Source organism: Coregonus clupeaformis, chromosome 36, assembly GCF_020615455.1.
Source record: "Coregonus clupeaformis isolate EN_2021a chromosome 36, ASM2061545v1, whole genome shotgun sequence".
In the NCBI taxonomy this organism is placed as follows: Eukaryota; Metazoa; Chordata; class Actinopteri; order Salmoniformes; family Salmonidae; genus Coregonus; species Coregonus clupeaformis.
Genome location: NC_059227.1, coordinates 10,717,640 through 10,733,508, shown reverse-complemented (window position 1 = coordinate 10,733,508; position 15,869 = coordinate 10,717,640). Strand labels below are relative to the sequence as shown.

Here is a 15,869-nt window from a genome sequence, read left to right as displayed (position 1 = left end):
ATGATGTGGAAAGTTACACTGCCTCTTGAAAATCCTATATCTTGAAAACTTGACTGCTGACATGCAATACATTTTGGGACTGTATTAACAGTGATTAATGAAAAAACAAGCAAGGTGCAACAAGCAAGGTGTTGTAGCAAACAATAATCAAAGCTTGAGTTGAGATGAGTTGGTTATTTGAATCAGCTGTGTAATGCTAGGGCAAAAACCAAAATGTGCACCAGGACCGAGTTTACAATGCCCCATCCCTGCAGCACAACACATAGAAATAGGATGAATAGAATGTTCCTGGCAATTTGACTTGTACACTCGCAGTGGCTGCCTGGTACTGTATTGAATAATTTGTAGAACGTTCATTCAATTGATGTTAACTGATGTGGCTCATGCAATGGAATATATATTTTTGTAATCAGTTGAGTTGAATCAAAAAATCACAACACATATTGATGGGTACACTTCCTGCTTTTACTTCCTGCTTTGCTCCTATGGGCACACTCGCAATGGCAGCCAGTCCACCCATTATGCAATCATTGACTTGAATGGGGACGCCAGTTCGATTCATTCTGTTTCTATGGGAGCACATGCAGTCAGGAGCAGAGGAGAGGAGAAAATGAGTCTTAAAAATAAAATAATCATCGTCATCTACACAATCTAACATAACTGACCAATATCCCAAAGGAACCATTTGATAGTTTAAAGACATAAAAAATAAACATTTGCCAGTACATTACATTAGCGCTATACCAGAGAAACTACAAGTAGGACAATTGTAATTACCTTTACCTAATGCAGTACTCAGCCATCACCTTTTAGTACTAACCCACAGTAAGAACTAGCTGCATATGTTATTCCATTATAGTTACCCTGGAATAACGCCAACGTAATGTAGTGTTGCAAAACATATTTAAAAGCAAATATTACTTCCACCACATGCACACACAATAGTGATTTTGATGCGTACAAGGATATTCACCTAAAATATATTTTTTGTCATCCTGTGCATTATCAGAACAATAACCATTGATTGAAGAGAAATGATTTTCTGGTGAAACTGAGCCTTTTAGTGTGCTGTGCAGTACACACAGTCCAACAACCTGGCTAGTAGCATACAATCAAACTCAAATACAATGCCTGGTTGTCTTCTATTCATTCCTTCTCTTTTCCCTGGTAGAAACGTTGGACATCCCGAGTACAAATCTGAGGTGGGAAACCCAACGCTCCATGCACTTTCAGTCTAACCAGGGCCAAAACTTTCCCTCTGAGTTTCGGCCCTGGTTAGAGTGGAAGTGCATGGAGCGTTGGGTTTCCCACCTCAGATTTTCCTTTCTGTCTTCCTATTAGCTAAAACTGTTCTTGCTGACTTGCATCCTTCCAGCTCTGCTGCTCTATCAGAGTATCCTTCCCAGAGCGTGTTGACCACAGTCCTCCCTGCTCTCAGTAGGGTCCATGTCCATCGAGGCCTACTGGCCTGGCCTGTTCAGTTGGGGCCTAAAGCCTGAGGCTCAGTTAAAACCCAGACCCGCTCCCTTGGGTCTCTGTGTGGCCCGAACGGGCTCGGTGATGCCCCTGCCCTCCGGACCCAGGCCCATGCCGGGGCTCCAGCCCATACTCTGCAGCATCCGGTTGCCCATGTTGGTCTCTGGGATGGGCACCGCACTCTCACCTACCACCCCTAGAGAAGGAGAGATAAAAGAACAGGAACACAGAGTTACAACATAAGAAGAGATGGAAATAAGAGGAGAGTATGTTAGAGGGGGAGAGCGAGACATAAGAGAAGGAAGGAGAGACTGAAAGAGATACGAGCAGAGCAAATGATCTTGATGAAGGCTTAAGGCTTATTGATTAAGCAATTTCATTCCCCCTCCTGGTATTAACATTTTCCACTCACCTAAAACACACTACTAACAGAGGTAGAGGTGAAGGTTGGGAAGGGAGCAGGAGAGGGTTTGGGATACACAGCCGTGATTGGCTTAGGGTTAATCTGGTATCTCTCTGTGACTGCAGAGCCTGCCAACTGACTACTGTCCAATCCAGGTTAGGGAGGAGGGTTGAGAGCTAAAACTGGATTTAACAGGGGATGGTGAGGTGGGGGGGGGATTGGGAGTGTGTCAGTGAGTGCAGTGGTGTGTGTCAAAGAGTTTACCTGTGGGTGGAGGTAAGCCAAGGGGTGCTGCTTTGCGTCTCCTCTTGACGTCCCCCGTACACAGAGACCCCAGGTGACCACTCGTCTGCCTGCAGAACCACAACCAGGAAATAAGCCTCATTCATTAGCATCCATCTGTTGGCAACATCCTAGAAACAATGTGCTGTTGTGGATGGAACAGCTGTATCATTTGTCTGTTAGATCCTTCGCTGATTGGATCATTCCTCCTGTACCTGCTGGCCGTCTTTACTGAGCAGCTCCTCCGATGGCCTCTGTCTGACCATGAGTCCCAGTGCATCTAGAGAGAGAGAAGAAATGAAAAGCCAATAGCAAATGTAAAATACATCTATCTGGGCATTATCAGCCATAAATGTATAACAGCCGGTACTGTTCTGAAGGTGCAGCTAAGTGATAAACATGTCTTACCTGTCCATGTTCTCTTCTAGACCCTGGACTAAACCATGGGCTGTGGAGGACACATAGGTTCGTTTAGTTTATTTGCACACAGTCACGTCAAATAGAGAAAAATACAGAAAATAAATAATGTGTAGACAGATATTCTACAAGTCAGGTGACTGTGAGGGAGGTAAAGTAGACTGACTCATGCGAGTCCTGGTGGTGTCGTCCCAGCCGCTCGTTGAAGGCTTGTCCTGAGCTGCGCTGAGAAGCCTGGCCCTGGGGCCCACCATGAAGCCGGCTCAGCCTGGCCTGGAACCCTGCCACAGGAGAGGCAGCAGAGTGCACACATCATAGACTGGAATAGGGGAAACGCTACGGCAGCTGTAGAGGCTACATGATAAACCCTGTGCAGTAAATGCCCCCTACTGGCCATATGACAGATCACAACTCTTCTTTGTATAAAATTCATTCTACCATCATGCAAAGAAAAAGAGTGACAAGCGGGACTAGTAATCAAAATGGTACTGGGCCCAGAGATACAAACAAACAGGCAGACATATAAAAAGACAGGTCTGGGTCCAGCTACCTCTCTGTGCCCCGGGGCTCATTATGGGAAAGGATCCGGTGAGGATGCTGTTGAAGACAGGGTCAGCCAGGTCCAGTTCCTCCCCTGCCTCTCTCTCCCACCAGGGAATCACCCCCGCCACCCCACATGCTCCCCCCGGCTCCCCCTCATAGAACCAGTCACTCTGCTCATCGTCACCTGGGAGACGGGAGGAGGCAGAGGTTAAAAGGTCAGGGCTGAGAAAATAGGTTCCATACAAAACATTTACTTATTTAGATTTTGGACCAACTTTTTTAAGACATGTTTTATTCTTGTTGATAACACTGTATAAATGACATACGCAGTGGGTGTAGAAAATGTTTTTAAATAATACTCATTTAAATATGTTTCTGCCTATAATTTCAGATATTTGGAAGGCTATTTGTTTGTCAACTTGTTTATAATTAGATACATGCAGCTTGTCTTCGGTCATAACTGGCTGACCTATAAATCAGTACTGACAACAAATGAAAATGTTATAAATTGATTGATTGAATGAATGCATCAATAATATAGTTGACGTCTGTAAAGTTGTCTCATCCATTACTGCTTCTCTCACAGCATGAGACATCTAGGGTTCTGGGAGAAAAGCTCTAACACAAGGTAATGATTCTTCTCTTGCAAGATTTTCAAAGGACATGTTGAAATAAAGGCTGTACAACGATACAACAAGTTTCAAATTAGATTTCAGCTCATCTTGGATGCATAATGTTATGTGAATAAAAAAAATCTGCTTTAATATTGCAGACAGATTGTAACTTCCATCAATGTAATTGTCTGCATCACTTCCAATCCCCCATGTTTCCCCCCCCCCGCACACACATATATATATATATACAGTGGGGGAAAAAAGTATTTAGTCAGCCACCAATTGTGCAAGTTCTCCCACTTAAAAAGATGAGAGGCCTGTTATTTTCATCATAGGTACACATCAACTATGACAGACAAAAATGAGACAAAAAAATCCAGAAAATCACATTGTAGGATTTTTAATGAATTTATTTGCAAATTATGGTGGAAAATAAGTATTTGGTCAATAACAAAAGTTTCTCAATACTTTGTTATATAACCTTTGTTTCAATGACACAGGTCAAACGTTTTCTGTAAGTCTTCACAAGGTTTTCATACACTGTTGCTGGTATTTTGGCCCATTCCTCCATGCAGATCTCCTCTAGAGCAGTGATGTTTTGGGGCTGTCGCTGGGCAATCATGGACTTTCAACTCCCTCCAAATATTTTCTATGGGGTTGAGATCTGGAGACTGGCTAGGCCACTCCAGGACCTTGAAATGCTTCTTACGAAGCCACTCCTTCGTTGCCCGGGCGGTGTGTTTGGGATCATTGTCATGCTGAAAGACCCAGCCACGTTTCATCTTCAAGGCCCTTGCTGATGGAAGGAGGTTTTCACTCAAAATCTCACGATACATGGCCCCATTCATTCTTTCCTTTGCACGGATCAGTCGTCCTGGTCCCTTTGCAGAAAAACAGCCCCAAAGCATGAGGTTTCCACCCCCATGCTTCACAGTAGGTATGGTGTTCTTTGGATGCAACTCAGCATTCTTTGTCCTCCAAACACGACGAGTTGAGTTTTTACCAAAAAGTTATATTTTGGTTTCATCTGACCATATGACATTCTCCCAATCCTCTTCTGGATCATCCAAATGCACTCTAGCAAACTTCAGACGGGCCTGGGCATGTACTGGCTTAAGCAGGGGGACACGTCTGGCACTGCAGGATTTGAGTCCCTGGCGGCGTAGTGTGTTACTGATGGTAGGCTTTGTTACTTTGGTCCCAGCTCTCTGCTGGGTCATTCACTAGGTCCCCCCGTGTGGTTCTGGGATTTTTGCTCACCGTTCTTGTGATCATTTTGACCCCACGGGGTGAGATCTTGCGTGGAGCCCAGATCAAGGAAGATTATCAGTGGTCTTGTATGTCTTCCATTTCCTAATAATTGCTCCCACAGTTGATTTCTTCAAACCAAGCTGCTTACCTATTGCAGATTCAGTCTTCCCAGCCTAGTGCAGGTCTACAATTTTGTTTCTGGTGTCCTTTGACAGCTTTTTGGTCTTGGCCATAGTGGAGTTTGGAGTGTGACTGTTTGAGGTTGTGGAGAGGTGTCTTTTATACTGATAACAAGTTCAAACAGGTGCCATTAATACAGGTAACGTGTGGAGGACAGAGGAGCCTCTTAAAGAAGAAGTTACAGGTCTGTGAGAGCCAGAAATCTTGCTTGTTTGTAGGTGACCAAATACTTATTTTCCACCATAATTTGCAAATAAATTCATAAAAAATCCTACAATGTGATTTTCTGGATTTTTCCCCCTCAATTTGTCTGTCATAGTTGACGTGTACCTATGATGAAAATTACAGGCCTCTCTCAGCCTACCATCAGTAACACACTACGCCGCCAGGGACTCAAATCCTGCAGTGCCAGACGTGTCCCCCTGCTTAAGCCAGTACATGTCCAGGCCCGTCTGAAGTTTGCTAGAGTGCATTTGGATGATCCAGAAGAGGATTGGGAGAATGTCATATGGTCAGATGAAACCAAAATAGAACTTTTTGGTAAAAACTCAACTCGTCGTGTTTGGAGGACAAAGAATGCTGAGTTGCATCCAAAGAACACCATACCTACTGTGAAGCATGGGGGTGGAAACATCATGCTTTGGGGCTGTTTTTCTGCAAAGGGACCAGGACGACTGATCCGTGTAAAGGAAAGAATGAATGGGGCCATGTATCGTGAGATTTTGAGTGAAAACCTCCTTCCATCAGCAAGGGCATTGAAGATGAAACGTGGCTGGGTCTTTCAGCATGACAATGATCCCAAACACTCCGCCCGGGCAACGAAGGAGTGGCTTCGTAAGAAGCATTTCAAGGTCCTGGAGTGGCCTAGCCAGTCTCCAGATCTCAACCCCATAGAAAATCTTTGGAGGGGAGTTGAAAGTCTGTGTTGCCCAGCGACAGCCCCCAAAACATCACTGCTCTAGAGGAGATCTGCATGGAGGAATGGGCCAAAATACCAGCAACAGTGTGTGAAAACCTTGTGAAGACTTACAGAAAACGTTTGACCTGTGTCATTGCCAACAAAAGGTATATAACAAAGTATTGAGAAACTTCTGTTATTGACCAAATACTTATTTTCCACCATAATTTGCAAATAAATTCATTAAAAATCCTACAATGTGATTTTCTGAAGAAAAAAAAATCTCATTTTGTCTGTCATAGTTGACGTGTACCTATGATGAAAATTACAGGCCTCGCTCATCTTTTTAAGTGGGAGAACTTGCACAATTGGTGGCTGACTAAATACTTTTTTTCCCCACTGTAGCTGTACCATGATATTTGCATTGCTACTAAGTAACCCTCCAATTGTTCTCCACTATTCCCCCCGCTAAAGCCCCTCCCCATCCCAAGTTGGGCCGTCATCCCAGTGATCGGCATACCACCCCCGTCCCCCCGGATCCCTAGGCCCCCGAGAGGCCAGGACCCATCCATCGAAAACAGCACACAGAGCCACCCACAAAACAGAAGCAGGTCAACCGCCAAAAGCATTTCCAACGCTCTCACCTCAATATACATATATAGCTATTTAAAAATATATATCTATTCAAATATCTTGCATATCTTAATTTCCATCATTATCAATTAATATTCGTAATAATGTTGGTAGTTAATGCGTAGGATTGTTACCTATAACCTGGATTGCCATTGTATTACATTACATTTTTGTCAAGCAATTATTATTTTAGCAAACAATTATTGTGCTTCATCCTATATTCTCCCTAACATCCTTACCCCCTTGCAACAGACGTGGGATAAACACACACACACTAAACCATAAGATCAGATGCTCAACAGTTCTTACATCCCAGAGCCCAACTCAAGAAAGGACCTGATTTACGAATGCATATACAGTTACAGCTTTATAAAAAAAGCATGCAAGATTTAGCAAAAATTGACAACAATGTGAGATTTGATTAATCTACAGTGAGGGAAAAAAGTATTTGATCCCCTGCTGATTTTGTACGTTTGCCCACTGACAAAGAAATGATCAGTCTATAATTTTAATGGTAGGTTTATTTGAACAGTGAGAGACAGAATAACAAAAAAATCCAGAAAAACGCATGCCAAAAATGTTATAAATTAATTTGCATTTTAATGAGGGAAATAAGTATTTGAACCCCTCTCAATCAGAAAGATTTCTGGCTCCCATGTCTTTTATACAGGTAACAAACTGAGATTAGGAGCACACTCTTAAAGGGAGTGCTCCTAATCTCAGCTTGTTACCTGTATAAAAGACACCTGTCCACTGAAGCAATCAATCAGATTCCAAACTCTCCACCATGGCCAAGACCAAAGAGCTCTCCAAGGATGTCAGGGATAAGATTGTAGACCTACACAAGGCTGGAATGGGCTACAAGACCATCGCCAAGCAGCTTGGTGAGAAGGTGACAACAGTTGGTGCGATTATTCACAAATGGAAGAAACACAAAATAACTGTCAATCTCCCTCGGCCTGGGGCTCCATGCAAGATCTCACCTTGTGGAGTTGCAATGATCATGAGAACGGTGAGGAATCAGCCCAGAACTACACGGGAGGATCTTGTCAATGATCTCAAGGCAGCTGGGACCATAGTCACCAAGAAAACAATTGGTAACACACTACGCCGTGAAGGACTGAAATCCTGTAGCGCCCGCAAGGTCCCCCTGCTCAAGAAAGCACATATACAGGCCCGTCTAAAGTTTGCCAATGAACATCTGAATGATTCAGAGGAGAACTGGGTGAAAGTGTTGTGGTCAGATGAGACCAAAATCGAGCTCTTTGGCATCAACTCAACTCGCCGTGTTTGGAGGAGGAGGAATGCTGCCTATGACCCCAAGAACACCATCAAACATGGAGGTAGAAACATTATGCTTTGGGGTGTTTTTCTGCTAAGGGGACAGGACAACTTCACCGCATCAAAGGGACGATGGACGGGGCCATGTACCTTCAAATCTTGGGTGAGAACCTCCTTCCCTCAGCCAGGGCATTGAAAATGGGTCGTGGATGGGTATTCCAGCATGACAATGACCCAAAACACACGGCCAAGGCAACAAAGGAGTGGCTGAAGAAGAAGCACATTAAGGTCCTGGAGTGGCCTAGCCAGTCTCCAGACCTTAATCCCATAGAAAATCTGTGGAGGGAGCTGAAGGTTTGAGTTGCCAAACGTCAGCCTCGAAACCTTAATGACTTGGAGAAGATCTGCAAAGAGGAGTGGAACAAAATCCCTCCTGAGATGTGTGCAAACCTGGTGGCCAACTACAAGAAACGTCTGACCTCTGTGATTGCCAACAAGGGTTTTGCCACCAAGTACTAAGTCATGTTTTGCAGAGGGGTCAAATACTTATTTCCCTCATTAAGATGCAAATCAATTTATAAAATTTTTGCCATGCGTTTTTCTGGATTTTTGTTGTTGTTATTCTGTCTCTCACTGTTCAAATAAACCTACCATTAAAATTATAGACTGATCATGTCTTTGTCAGTGGGCAAACGTACAAAATCAGCAGGGGATCAAATACTTCTTTCCCCTCACTGTATGTCAAGTCCTAGGTGATGGAGATCAGATCCCCCCCTCTTCTCTTCCCCCGAGACACAAACACTCTGGTCCCCCGTTGTAACCATTTTTCCCAAGCATCTCCGTGCAGTCAGACCTTTGATTATTTTGTGCCACCAGGGCCACAATAATATGCCCCCTCTCTGATTGTTCAAGTGTGACCACCTCCCCATGGGTTACTGCAGCCAGTGTTGCCCACCGGAATCCCCACCGGCTAGGTCATCAAGGTTGTCATTAGCAGCTTTGAGAATTTCCTTGTAAATTATGCTCTCCCATCAGGGGGCTCTGGCTTTGTAGGACCAACCCTGCCAGGCAGGCTCAGAATCTTGAGGGGGCGGTGCTGCTCAAGTAGGTCTCTGACCGCATTTATTTTTATGTTTTGGATGCATATAGGCAACTCACAGCAAGGCCATAAAACAGATGGGGACTTCTCTTTGGTGTATGGGTCGCTCAGGTGTGTTTCTAGGATATAGGGTTGGGGATCGTTCCATCATGATAGGACAATAAAAAAATAGATTAGATGTATACTTTATTTTGAAATGTATATCCCTCATCAGCACAAAATTGAAAGCTCTCTCTCACAACCCCTGCTCACAGACACACGTTGGTTCTGGGATATGCAACCATTTCCTTTCTCACTCACTTAACGCCACACTTATTCCAACACAAAAACGCACACCACACCTTCCATCACAATACATCCACACATACTGTGCCTTCTATGCCTTCTGATTGCTATGTTTTTATCTCCACTATGTTGATTGAGTACTTGAGTTCTAATTAGTTGTATTTGAAGATGTATTATTTTGCTTGTTATCTTCTCTTGTAATACCGTCTTATCCCTTTATAAAATACTATAAATGTGCTTTATTATTACAATCCCTACCATGGCTAGTATTGGGTGTTCCATTATTCGGCTCCTCTATTAGAATTTTCAGAATAGCCATGGAGTAGTCTTTGTGTCGCGAAACATTTGGTTGTCAATATACAGTTTATCGACAAGGAGAGGAACACGCTTCCCTTTTAATCTATTTTCCTTGTAGATTGGGTACAGAACTTGGCACTGTTCTGCAATCTCCCTCTGGAACTGATCGTTCATGCCTATTTTCGTGCCAGCAAGTCTTTTACCTAGGCTTTTAACCATTACTTTATCCTTAAAAAAAGCAAATTTGGCAACGATTGGACGCTCATATCTCTGTCCTCTTTGTCCGAAACGGTGTACACGTTTGAGTTGGATTTTATCGACAGCCTCGAGTGGGATTTGAAGCGGTGTAAGTAAGAAGTCCTTCACAATTTTTTCAGTAACCTCTCTTTGTTTTTCTTGGATACCCGTAAGTACTAGATTTTCTCTCATCGATCTAGTTTGTATGTCTAGTAAGGCATCTCTCAGAAAGTTGTTCTCCTTTTTAAGTTCCTTAACGTCCGTTTCTATCTTAGTGACTGTCCCTTTTAGTTTTTGTATCGTTCTCCATTATCACAGCTTTTTCATCACTAATTTCAAGACTCGCCTTCAACTCATTTACATCATTACTGACCAACTCTAGTATGCCCAGTTTGTCATTTATCAACTTCAACAGATCGCTTTCCACACTTACCAGTCCCAGTGGTGAAAAGCATAAATAATCTGTATCAGTCGACGAGTCGCGTTTTCTCTTGGATATTGATTCTCCTCGTTTATCCTCCGTCATGTTTGAGTGTTGCTTTAATATTTGTCTATACATTTCTCTAGCCTTATTATTTGTTTTGTGTTATTATCCAGATTGAATGTTATTACCCGCGAATATATGAAGTGCTAATACAGTGAGGGAAAAAAGTATTTGATCCCCTGCTGATTTTGTACGTTTGCCCACTGACAAAGAAATGATCAGTCTATAATTTTAATGGTAGGTTTATTTGAACAGTGAGAGACAGAATTATTATTTTTTAAATCCAGAAAAACGCATGTCAAAAATGTTATAAATTGATTTGCATTTTAATGAGGGAAATAAGTATTTGACCCCCTCTCAATCAGAAAGATTTCTGGCTCCCAGGTGTCTTTTATACAGGTAACGAGCTGAGATTAGGAGCACACTCTTAAAGGGAGTGCTCCTAATCTCAGTTTGTTACCTGTATAAAAGACACCTGTCCACAGAAGCAATCAATCAATCAGATTCCAAACTCTCCACCATGGCCAAGACCAAAGAGCTCTCCAAGGATGTCAGGGACAAGATTGTAGACCTACACAAGGCTGGAATGGGCTATAAGACCATTGCCAAGCAGCTTGGTGAGAAGGTGACAACAGTTGGTGCGATTATTCGCAAATGGAAGAAACACAAAATACTGTCAATCTCCCTCGGCCTGGGGCTCCATGCAAGATCTCACCTCGTGGAGTTGCAATGATCATGAGAACGGTGAGGAATCAGCCCAGAACTACATGGGAGGATCTTGTCAATGATCTCAAGGCAGCTGGGATCATAGTCACCAAGAAAACAATTGGTAACAAACTACGCCGTGAAGGACTGAAATCCTGCAGCGCCCGCAAGGTCCCCCTGCTCAAGAAACCACATATACAGGGCCGTCTGAAGTTTGCCAATGAACATCTGAATGATTCAGAGGAGAACTGGGTGAAAGTGTTGTGGTCAGATGAGACCAAAATCGAGCTCTTTGGCATCAACTCAACGTGTTTGGAGGAGGAGGTATGCTGCCTATGACCCCAAGAACTCCATCCCCACCGTCAAACATGGGAGGTGGAAACATTATGCTTTGGGGGTGTTTTTCTGCTAAGGGGACAGGACAACTTCACCGCATCAAAGGGACGATGGACAGGGCCATGTACCGTCAAATCTTGGGTAAGAACCTCCTTCCCTCAGCCAGGGCATTGAAAATGGGTCGTGGATGGGTATTCCAGCATGACAATGACCCAAAACATACGACCAAGGCAACAAAGGAGTGGCTGAAGAAGAAGCACATTAAGGTCCTGGAGTGGCCTAGCCAGTCTCCAGACCTTAATCCCATAGAAAATATGTGGAGGGAGCAGAAGGGTCGAGTTGCCAAACGTCAGCCTCGAAACCTTAATGACTTGGAGAAGATCTGCAAAGAGGAGTGGAACAAAATCACTCCTGAGATGTGTGCAAACCTGGTGGCCAACTACAAGAAACGTCTGACCTCTGTGATTGCCAACAAGGGTTTTGCCACCAAGTACTAAGTCATGTTTTGCAGAGGGGTCAAATACTTATTTCCCTCATTAAAATGCAAATAAATTAATAATTTTTTTTGACAAATGCGTTTTTCTGGGTTTTTTGTTGTTATTCTGTCTCTCACTGTTCAAATAAACCTACCATTAAAATTATAGACTGATCATGTCTTTGTCAGTGGGCAAACGTACAAAATCAGCAGGGGATCAAAATACTTTTTCCCCCTCACTGTATATAGTCTAACTTACTGATATTGAATATTATGTTTCTATCTTGAGGTGATTCGCACCGCTGTGTATTCAATACGCCATCTTGTCTTTTGGAGTCTTGTGATTTTAATACGGTCTGCTTTTATGAAAGTGTCAATTGCATAATATTGCACATTTACACACGGCCCCTATTCGTATCTGCCCACTTGCAATCGCTCAAGAGATGCTGAAAGACATATTTCTACATTTCTGTTCCAGAGACAAAATTAACATTAGGTGTGTCACTGCACTGCAATAAATACTTAATTCTGCACAAATTAATTTTATTTTAGGCTACATGTGAGAGGTTATAGGCCTACAGTCAGTGTCCAGATTTCAGTTACTGATGAATCTCAAGTTCAAAGGTGCGGTAGACCAGGGGGTGCTACCGCACCCCTTCTTCCGCCATCCCTGTAAATGGCAAGATTTGGTGGCCAGTAAAATAGATTGATTACCTTGCCTCCCCTCATCATTGGTGTACAGTCCACCATCACTACTGTTGCTCACACTGCTGGTCTCACTAACAAAGAGAGAGACAGAGAAAGAGAGAGATGAAGGAGAAAAGATGGGAGTGTGAGAAGGAGAGATGATGGGTAAACAAGAAAAGTCTGAAGTCAATTTTCATTGTCCATCATACAGCGAAACCTCTGAGGTAGAAGGAGACTTGCTGTGGGGAGAATAACCTTAAACAAGCCTCCCAAACACTGCTTTTCAACCAGGTGAGTGTACCTGTGAACGTATAGGCCTACACAAAGGAGCAGGGAAACAAAACAGACAAGAGAAACACTAACCACCTGTCACTCATGTCCTCATCTGAGCCCTTCTGCTCCTCAAACTCCATCTTGTCCTTGGGCCCCGCCTGCCGCATAATGGCATCCCCACTTTCCACCACATCAGTCACCTCCAGCCCGAGCCTGTGGGCTGCCAGTTTCCTCTTCTTCACCCTGCTCTTCCCTCCTCCAACTCCACCACCAGTGAGCTCCATCCCCGCCCTGCCCTCAGCCGCGCTCACCCCAGGGATCCTGCACCCTGCGTGGGGCTTGGGGACAGGCGGGGGACCTAGCATGGTGGTGGTGCTATTTGAAGTCACTGGCTCCAGAGGGGGATCGACGGCCATGCGTTTGACCTTGCGCCGTCGTCTCAAACTGCGGGACCCCTCTGTGCTCCCCACTCCTCCTAGGTCATCCTGCCAGAGGGGGCGCTTGCCACGTCCTGTGTCAGGGTTCAGGGGGGTACGGCGCTTGGGCCCCAGCTGCTCGTCAGAGTCGCTGTTGTCACGGGCATGGCTGTTACTGCTGGCAACGCTGCCTGTGGTGGCGCGGTAGTCCTGACAGGAAGTGAGCGAGGGAAGAGAAGTATAGAAAGAGGAAAGACACATGCCAGTTAGACAGTATCTGTTTTCATAAGGAATCTGCTTACTGTACAGTTACCAAGGTACTGTTCCTTTACAATTACAATAAGATAAGTGAGGTTTATTGAGGACCTGGACCGCCCGAGACCCCCTCCAAACCTTGTGTTCGTCCAGGCTGGACTCGGAGCCCTCACTGAGGTGGCCAGTCTCCCAGGGCGGGTGGGGATTGTCAGAGCGTCTCTTCCTCCCTCGGCGTTTCCGGGCCTGTCTCTTCAGCAGGCAGCCCACGGCCAGCGCGTGGTCCCCCCCATCCCCGAAGCCCCCCCGCGCCGCCTGCTCCGAGCTCTCCTCCAGCGCCGACACCAGGTCATGGACCAGCTCGTCCATCGTCCGGCTAAAGTGTCCCGGGAAGGAGAGAAAGGAGGTGTTAGCGTGTGGTACAAACGGTGAAGAATATATATATTTGTGTGTGTATAGCCCAAATCGTGTGTGTGTTTGTGTACACTACTATCCTATATTAACATGTCAGTGTGGAAAACTGTCCCATGGCATGAGTATAACCTGGCATATATCTAATAGTATTATTATCTGTAATGAAAGGTGTTCCAGTGCACATACCATCTTAATGCTAGCTAGGTATTAACGGCAGCCAAATGTTGGATGAACTTGCATGCAGAGTTTGGGTTAGACGGCCCAGGAACAGCCAATGTGTTAATCCAATCCATGGAGATCTGACCCACATTTAAAAGCTAGCATAGTTGGCTAAACCACAAAAGAAAAGCAAGCTAGTTAGCTAAATCTAGAGCCACAGACTCGCAATTTGTTACTTATCGTTAGTGGCCCATTTTGCTGTCAAAATGTCAACATCTGATAGCTAGGTAGCCGATGAACGTTGTAATGTCATCAAAATATAAGCAGCTGTCCTGCCAGGTAGCTAGCTAGCTATGCTAATCAGCTGGCTAGCTAGCTAGCTAGCAATTTTCTCAGACATCACTTACCAGCTGGTTCCCGCTTTACTGAAGGTCTTTAAATTAGCTGCACCGAACATTAATGCCCCCCAAAGCCTGTTACTTTTAACCAAAAATAACGGGAACACGTCTAAATAAGGGAGTAACCATTATTACAAAGCTAGCCTAACAAATCTGCGAAAACGCAGTCGAGACACTTTTTCTTCTGTTGTGTTGTGGTTGGCTACCAACGTTAATGGTGCATTACTGCCACCTACTGGACTGAAGTGTCTCTCCACCAACTTTGTGGGAGTCCATGCTTTGTACACCTGAGGAAACATTAGGCTATCCATTCTTGAAGTTCTTGACAAAATTGCAAAATCTCTGTTTGGTTGGGGATCATTGGTGGACAGCAATCTTCAAATATTGTCACATAGCAGAGATTTAGAGATTTGGTGTGGGTCTGGCCTACAACATCTGTGAGCCACGGTGATGCTTACGACCCAAGGGCAGACATGGTTTTATGGGGAGCCATAGTTTAGTTTGATGGAACAATTCAATTACAATTCCTCCCATCAGAACAATAACAATCTAAGATGTTACCTAGGCTTTGCTCTTTTGTTCCAAACTCCCCACTCCTTCCCAAAGTGTAGGCCTACCCACAACATGATAGTCTCAGAAATCCCAGACCTAGGGCAGCGACAGCACTGTTCCAGGACTATAAGCTCAAACATTATTTGGTACATTGTGGGAGGCAATCCATCTGTCTCTAGAAAGACTGACACCATGATGCAGCAGTAGTGTACAATTGTTCTATATGTCATCATTCATTTTTTTTGTTGTTGTTAAATATAACATCTAGAATAAAATACAGCATTTATGACTGAAATCAGTTTATTACAAATTATATGATGGTACAAATCAATGTTCATGATGATGTACAAACTGGTATGTAAAGTCCATGGCATAACATCTGTAAATATATTCAGTACAACAAAAATATTAAATAAATAATTTGGAAAAACAACATTGTAGCCTTCAGTATGACCATAACATCAAAGTCATTAAAAAAAACTGTTTTTGACGAATAGCAACAGATATTCACATACAGTTTGGTTTGCACTTTGCAGTAATTTTTTCCCGCCCCAATTGTATTTTTATACAGCTTGAGTTACATGCATTGTAGCAAAAACAAAATTAATATTGAGAAGCAAGTAGCCCAAAGCTGACATCACCCATAGCAGCAAAGGTGACATAATCAGACCAATAGCCAGTCAGATGTCTGTTCTGGGTAGGTGACAAATCCATACATTCTCAATAGCTTTAGGGTCAGTGAACACCATGGCACCATTGATGACTGAAAAAAAAAAAAGCTTTACATTTAGCATAGATATGATCTGTTGTAGGATTAAGTAC

General features: G+C 43.9%; 1 protein-coding gene across 2 annotated transcripts; it reads right to left on the bottom strand.

Moving 5' to 3' along the window:
• Nucleotides 1-539: 539 nt before the first annotated feature.
• On the bottom strand, nucleotides 540-14,692 carry gpatch2 (G patch domain containing 2). Of its 2 annotated transcripts, none has more exons than XM_041865084.2 (10): nucleotides 14,505-14,692; nucleotides 13,666-13,900; nucleotides 12,947-13,482; nucleotides 12,611-12,675; nucleotides 3,129-3,305; nucleotides 2,745-2,859; nucleotides 2,570-2,609; nucleotides 2,377-2,441; nucleotides 2,144-2,232; nucleotides 540-1,672 (listed from the first exon to the last, which is right to left on the bottom strand). In XM_041865084.2, exons 1-10 carry the CDS (start codon nucleotides 14,552-14,554, stop codon nucleotides 1,503-1,505), a joined length of 1,542 nt encoding a protein of 513 aa, XP_041721018.1. In that variant the 5' UTR covers nucleotides 14,555-14,692; the 3' UTR covers nucleotides 540-1,502. The 2 variants fall into 2 exon arrangements, with proteins under 2 accessions (XP_041721018.1, XP_045067191.1); XM_045211256.1 differs by having other exon boundaries at nucleotides 12,950-13,482.
• Nucleotides 14,693-15,869: the final 1,177 nt, after the last annotated feature.